This window comes from Octodon degus, unplaced genomic scaffold (genome assembly GCF_000260255.1).
Source record: "Octodon degus isolate 3935 unplaced genomic scaffold, OctDeg1.0 scaffold00107, whole genome shotgun sequence".
In the NCBI taxonomy this organism is placed as follows: domain Eukaryota; kingdom Metazoa; phylum Chordata; class Mammalia; order Rodentia; family Octodontidae; genus Octodon; species Octodon degus.
Genome location: NW_004524683.1, coordinates 6671064 through 6678867, shown reverse-complemented (window position 1 = coordinate 6678867; position 7804 = coordinate 6671064). Strand labels below are relative to the sequence as shown.

At 41.0% G+C, this 7804-nt stretch overlaps 1 protein-coding gene across 1 annotated transcript in view; it reads right to left on the bottom strand.

The window, feature by feature from the left end:
* Positions 1 to 5880: 5880 nt before the first annotated feature.
* Stil (STIL, centriolar assembly protein) overlaps positions 5881 to 7804 on the bottom strand; it is a 69443-nt gene continuing 67519 nt past the window's right edge. The window contains exon 15 of the mRNA XM_023724187.1: positions 5881 to 7240. Within this exon, the coding sequence (XP_023579955.1) occupies positions 6478 to 7240 (763 nt within the window). The 3' untranslated portion in view covers positions 5881 to 6477. The remainder of the gene's footprint in view (positions 7241 to 7804) is intronic.

The following is a 7804-nucleotide window of genomic DNA, read 5'->3' as shown; positions in this document are numbered from 1 at the left end:
TCTCCCAGCACTCTGTGTCTTGAGCTGTTACTCCTCTGTCATGCCACCCTGTCTTGGAGTCCATGACTATGGATTGAAGTCATTGGAAACTGTGAGCCAAAGTAAACCTCTCTTCCTCTCACTCCCGTGTGTTGGGTATTTTGTCCCAGCAATGAGGAAGGTCTCACTGAAAAGACTTGAAGAATGTGAGGAAGAGGACGGCGCACTACCTGAAGACAATCAGTGCAAAGGCCCAGAAGCAAATATGCACTGAAAGTGTTGGATGAACCATGGAAGCAAGAACAGCGAGTGTGTGTTGAATGAGAAAATTATCCGCCTGGGCTCAGGGATGAGACAAACAGAGCCAGCTTCAGAGGCTCGGGACTGAAATCACGGTATGAGAGAACAGCTTGGAAAGAACTCAATGGACATGTCTGTGTCACCTTCCTAGACCTGAAGAGCTGGCGTGGAGGAGTTACACTTGCACTCTGTGGCTGTAAAGGACACATTCAGCCTCCTAGCAGGGAGGCTGCAGGAGCACTGTTCTCACAGAATGAAATCTCCACTGTTGTTCAAAACTGGATGAGCTTCTACAACATAGTTCTCTGTCAAAAGCATTGTCAAGCAGAAATTCCTCAGTCATTTCCAGGAAACTTTCTAGAAAGGATTAAGCTTCAGACTCCTTTCCAAACCTGAGGTTGTATTAACCAATAATGACAGAGTAAACCTGCCTGAGACAAATGCTGTGATGAATTGGCAGGAAATGGGGAAGTCCAGGAATAAGGACTAAACACACAGCATCATGTTCTGCTTATATTCATTTGGCAAAGAAGAACAATGGCTACCTATGCTGCCTAATCTAGCATAGACTTTGATTGGCTGACCTGATAGAAAGATTTTACATCTATTTTAAATATAGGGACTTTAGCTAGGGAGATAGCTGGGTGGTCTAAGTGCCTGCCTGGCAAGTGCAAGGACCTGGGTTCAATCCCTGGCACCACATACCATGCTGGCCTCAGAACCCTGGGTGCGGCATGCCAACCACCAAAACTGGGTGTAGTGGCATATGCCTGTAATCCTAGCACTGGAGAGGCTGAAAAGGGAGGATCACTAGGAGTCAAAACTGCATAGCGAGACCCTGTACCAAATAAATAAATAAATAAATGAATAAATAGACTTAAAGATTTCTAAATAAATAGTGGATAATTTGGCAAGTAGGGGTAGCTTTTAAAACAAAACAAAACAAAGGACAAGAGGACCAGAGAAGCCAGGAGTGGAGGCACATGCCTGTAATCCCAACACTTAGGAGGCTGAGGCAGGCTGATCGCTAGGAGTTTAAGGCCAGTCTAGGCTACATAAGCAAGTTCATGGCCAGTCTGCATTACAAAGTGAGACACTGTCTCAAACAGAAAAACAAATAAAAATAAAACAAGAGCATTAGAGCAATGGTTATGGAATTTCAAAGATAAATATGACTAGGTGGGGTTGAAAGGTACATAGGGCTTTGAACATATGGAGAGTTTAGAGGTAAAGGGAACAATATGAGCAAAGGCAAGAAGGTTGGAAACTCCTGTGTGTGTGTTGCCTTTTCTTTCCATCATGGCATGTCCAGGGGTCCAGAAAAGGCCTGGGTTGGGTTGCTCTACCCCTAACTTGCTGGCTCAGATTCCTTATAGGTGATAGTATTCCTTGGGAAACTGGGGTCCTGAGTTCCAGTCCTACCCCTGGGCATACTGCCATGTGTGAAGTGGAGCAAATTTCTTCTCTTCTTTGGCCTGTGTCTTCTTGTGTACAACGAGGACCAAGTGATTTCCCAGGTCCTGCAGCTCTGACACCCTTGGATACCTGATGTCATCTTTTCCACTTGTGTTTTTAATTAGCACCCCCTGCTCTGGTGGCTCCAGACCTCCCGTGAAGAAACAGGACACAGAGCTTTCCCCAAATCCATCCTTTTCCTGGAGTTCAGTCTCCAACCAGGAAATGGGGTAGCAGGATTTCCTCTGAGGATGTTCTCTGCGACCCAGACAGCTGGGGTTAGGGGAGTGGAAGGAAGAGATAGGGAGAATCTCCCAGGCCTCAACAGGCCTCCAACTTTTTCATACATTGTATGTTTTCCTTTCACTCAGACGTGAGCTCCTTAAAAGCAGGGAATATATAATTTAGAGCTGGAGAAAGATGTGCTGGTATTTCAAACACATGAATGATTATTTAACAGTTTGGTGACAAGAACAAATTCTCTTCATCATTATTTTGAAAGCAGGGAAATCTTTTCTTCACATGTACCTGTAGAAACCCTTCAAGTTGTTCCACGGCTCAAGTCTAAAGCACTCTCTTGCAGCAAGCAAGGCTTTCTTTCCTCTAAACTGTCACACATTCTTTTGTTGCCATTGTGTGTGTGTGTGTGTGTGTGTGTGTGTGTGTGTGTGTGTGTGTTTTACTGGACATTGAATCCAGAGCCTTAGGCTGGACAAGTGCTCTGTCATTAACTGTACCAGTGCCTTTATATTTCTAGAACTATCATTTCATGCAAACACATATCAGAGATGCACAGGGTAACCTTTCACTACAAAAACTGGGAAACCAGCCAGATACTGTGACACGCTTTTACAATCCCATGTTTTTGGGAAGCTGAGAGCAGAGGATCGCAAGTTTGAGGCAGACCTGGGAAATTTAGTGAAACTATCTGAAAATTTTAAAAAAGGGCTGGCACTCAGTTTAGTGGTAGAGCATCTCTGGGTTTAGTCCCCAGTACTGCAAAACCAAATTAAACCAAACCAACAAAAAAGCAAAATTTGGGAAGCCAAATCTGGGATCTGTCCAGTGTCTCAGAGGTTAGGACAGAACTCCAATTGTTACTGACTCCTAATTCAGGTATTATTTCTGCTTTTCTCTTTCTTACCCTTAGTCTCGTGCCCCAATCTCCCTCCCAGTGCTATATTTGTTCACATTTCCAAGCCTGTACAAAGGTTGTTCTCTCTTCAGAAACATCCCTCCTGCTCTTTCCTATTGCTCAATCTGGAAAAATATCACCATCCTTCTAGAACATTCTTAGAATAACTGTTCTCCCAGCTTTTCTTATATTCTGACTATTGCTAGTGTTGGCATGTCCCTCCCCTATTAGACTGAGTTCCTACAAGGCGTGGTTGTTTTATCTCTCATCTGTGCTCTGTCCAGCTTGGTGTCCAGCAGGACCAACATGACACACCCAAACAACTAAGCATAAGAAGGGGGCTGGCATGGATGGAATGGAGAGGGAGTGGCCACTACCAGAAGTTGTGGAGGAACGCTAGGTTGGTGGTACCTTGGTTGTTAGTTACATGTGTGACTTTGCGCCCTTTTACTTTGGGTCTGTTTTGCCACCTGTGGAGTCAATTATGCCTGCCATACCAGTCAGTAGGGCTTTTGAAATGTGCGAAGCAATCTAAAAATGCAAAACATTACCATGAAATTCATAAAGGTCTCTCAGTTAATCCAGGGGGCTAGGAAATGTCCTCCTTGTGAGGACACAAACACTTTTTCATGAGGCATTCCTAGAAAACAGGGCAGACACATTGTTCCTATATTTCTGCGAGCTCTTAAGTAGATTCAGTACTAGCTCGCTGCTCTGTAGTCACTGATGGGAATGCTTTATCCTTAACAGAGCTGAGGTTGCCTCCTTCAGGCCGCAGGAGTGAATAATAGAGGTTTCTGCTCTTGGATGACAGGTAAGGGATTGTTTTCTGAAAGAAAAAAGTGAGACAGCCGGGAGGACAGTGCAGTATTTGAAGACCACAGACTATAGTACTTGAAATCACCCGTTCAGCTCTCAGTTCTGGGTGCATTTCAGGAAGCTCTTCTGGATTCCTCCAGCCGCAGAGACTTGCTTAGTGGTTCAAGACCAGGTACTGTGAAGTTACACTTGCTCTAGAATCTCTAGAAGCTCATCACTTCCTATTCCACTTGAAGCAATACTCTTCATCTTATTAACAGTACTCCACGGATGACATGAATTCAGAGAAATGTCACTTGAGAGGCAGATTTTTCAAACCCAATTTTCTCAGTATTGATGCTTTTCCCAAAAATGCCTAAAGAGCAAATAACTTCTCACAGTAAAACACTATTCTCAGATAACTTTCTACAGTAGACTCTATGTTGGTATTCTCTCTCTCTCTCTCTGAGGGAAAGGTTTATTTAGCTCAGCTTCTGGAGGTCTCAGTCCATACTCATTCAAGGCAGGGTGGCATGCTGCAAGAGCAACAGTTCATGCTAGCAGAAAAACAGCAAAAGCAACAAGAGCAAAAGGATTTGTATCTGTGTATTCAAAATGGTTAGGATATATAGTTACATTCTCTTAATAGAGGGATTTGTTCTAATAGTGCTTGTAAATAGGATATCATGTCTGCATCTTGTACAGCAAATAACCACTAGAAAGAGAGTATGCAATGTGTTAATTATTGGAAATGTCCTATCAATTTTATTTGAAACTGTCTCATTGCTATTTGTTTCTCAATAAAATTATGGGGGAAAAAAAGAGCAAAAGGAACACAAAGGAAGAGCTGCTTCTTCTCTCTTAACATATTTTATCAAATTAATCTGCAAACTAAATTCAGTCTCCAAATCTGCTTTAATGACTTATCAGAGGCCTTAAATTAGATATGGTAACAAGTGACTGGATAAAATTCAGCCTAAAAAGGCACAGGTTCAGTTTTTATTGCTTAGTTTCTTGATTAGTATAAAACCTACAGGATTCCTAGCAATCAACACAACTTACAAAGCTGTCAGTTTCCTAATATTCTGTTCTTTCAATAGGGTACCCACCATATGTACTTTCTGGATTCAACACTGACGGAGGGCTGGTTAAAACTGGAGAACACTTGAAAGCAGTATAAACAACTCTGTTTTACTACCATGAAACATGCAAGTCGATTATTATGCTATTGTTAAAGTTACTAATGTTGTAAACAATGCAAATGAAAACATAAAGACATCACCATTGCCATTTATGTGGCTTAATTTTATGAAACTTCAACAGGGAACAATTTAGGGAAAGATGCACTAACTGGTCCCTGGCTGCGTGCCATTAAGCGTGGGCTTGCGAACTATAAATTGTTTCATCATGTTAGTGTCTCAAAAAAGCCACAGCAATCCTGTAGAAGTATTTAAAGGTGTATTTCTTTCCATTTACACCTTCAACAGTATGTTGTGAACCTTCAACATATGGCAGTCACTTATTAGCTTCCACCCAAAAGTGTTCTCTCTCAAGTGAATGGAAGCTTTTTCATATACATTAAAAAGGAACAATTTGAAAAATTTTGTATAGTGGGGAGAGAATTATTGATACACCCAAAAGTTGGAGGTATCTGAGGACATTATGCTCAGTAAAAACCCAGTTTCAAAAAGTTATACAATGTATAGTTCTATGAATATAACATTCTCAAAATGACAAGAGTTTTACAAATACAGAACAGATCACTGGTTGTCAGAAGTAAAGACTAGAGAAAGGGTGTATTTCAAAAGGGAAACAATGGTTTATAAAAATTTGTAAGTTAAACAATAGAGCTGTATACCAGAAAGTTGATAAATGGGTGTGCATGAAAACTTGTGGCCTGGGGTATATAGCTCAGTGCAGAACACATGCTTGCCACACACGAGATCCTGGTTTTGACTCACAGTACCCCCTAACTTAATGTAATCGGAAAGGTCTGTAGGTTAGTTATTAGTATTGAACCCAATGCATATTTCTTGGTTTTGGTAATGCATAAGATGATTCTGTGGAGGGGGACAATGGATAAAGCGTGTACCTCTTTTATTTTTGTGTCTTTGTGGAAGCAAAAAAAAAAAAAAAAAGTAGAGAAAGATAAACTATTAGTAGAGGACAAAGAAACAGTCTAGACATTTTTATTAAGTCTTACTAAGAATATGAAGACATTTGAAAATCACAAAGTCTATAAAACACTGATACGCAATAATTTTCTTATTGTGACAGCTAGTGCTATATGTTAAGATGCTAAACATCAACCCAACAAACTGCCAAGTCTTCCAGAATTTACTAACGCATCTTAATTAAAAGGAACTATATCTCTTGCATAAAAGATCTTGAGTTATTTTTTAAAAAATAACTTCTTCTTTAAGCTCAAGAAAGGTTGATTTTGCTAATCCAGCTTGAGTCACAACAGCTCTATGTTCTTTCACTGATTGGGTCGATGCAGAGACGCTACCTGCTACAAAAAGGGACTTTGTGAAATACACAGCGTAAGACAGTAGTGCAGTCTGAACAGTGTCTGTTTTCCTAAGTATGCTGAAATAGCTGATCTTAGTTTTTGGTGTTTTTTAAGGTGTCAGTGATGCTGAAAACCTTTATTTAAACAAGGTGGCCTTCCACTAGCTTGCCAGCCCACAGATAAGATGCTAGTGCCGGTACCGAGAAGCAGACTGACTCCCAAAAAGGGCTCCGGCTTCTCTAAGTACCTTCAGGACACACCCAGACACACCCTGTATCAGAAAGGAGGGAGTTAAGTCTTAAAATAATTTGGGCAACTGTCTGAGACGCTTTACATCTAAAAAGGTACCTACTGAGTTCATACTATTCATTTGCTTTAATGTTTCAGAAGGTTGTAAACTTTCAGGAAAAATTGGAATGTCCCTTTCATTTTCTTTCTCAGGATGTTGAGTAAACTCTGCCTTTCCAGTTCGGAGGTTCATTGCAGGAGTTGGTTTAGGGCTCCTTAATAAAGGTGGATTTTCATTCAACCTCTGTGCTACTTTTGACTGCACAACTTCATTTGTAATATTTCTCAGTACTGGCATCTCTGTGTGTTTGTCCCCAGATTCACAGGTATTCCCAGAAGGGTCTTTCTGACAACCAGGTTGTGCAGATACAGTTGTAGAGTTTTGATTTAACAAACAGTCGCTCTTGCGATCTGCATGGCTGGGAGGCTCCTCTTCATCCTCACTGTTGTCACTGCTCTGTATGAGTCCGTATCTCTGCATGTATTTTTTAGTAGCAAATGACATGTTGCTTGGTGAAACCAAGTTAAGCCCCATTGTGCTTCTGTCTGTATTGACATGCAGAAGGCTAAAAGATGAATCAGCATTATTTTGGTTTGATTGAGTGAGAGAGAGTTGTGACAGCTGATTTTCATTTAAATATTTCAGCGCTATAGCATTTGCCTCCATGCTCAAATCCACACCAGTGGGGCTTAAACCACTCATGCCAACATTAGCAAATGACATGTAGTTTAATCCAGAGATCACTGCTTCTGGGCTGATGCACGCCAACACACTAAAAGACACAAAAGTGTAAACCATCATTTACCTTAAGTAACAGTTTCATTCTAAATAAGTAACCAAAGACTTCAGGCTTACGCTCCTGTGCCTTTATCTGAGTACTAGATATGATCTAGACACAGGATATGTATAATTTCCTAGAAATTCATGACCCACAGATTGAAAGTAGAACACAAACTAATTATACTAAATTTATGTATGTCATGATTTTAAGAACAAAACAAACCTCCAGATGTAAGAATCTCATTCAATACTGCTGTGTATTATTTTTATAGTATAATTTATAATACACACTTGTATTTAAATAAGGGCAAAGCAATCTTCAATAAAACAATTTCGCAGGGAAGGAGCAAGGAGGAGACAGAGAGGAGGGGGAAGGACTAAGAGAAATAGCCCTAAAGGAGTTAAACTGAGGAATTTGGGGGTGTGAGAACTTTATTTACTTACTTATTTATTTGTGTGTGTGTGTGTGTGTGTGTGTGTGTGTGTGCCCAGCTCAGCCCACCAGGGGGCGGGTCTGGCTGGCATGTGGTGCTGGGGGATTGAACGGTGGTCCCTG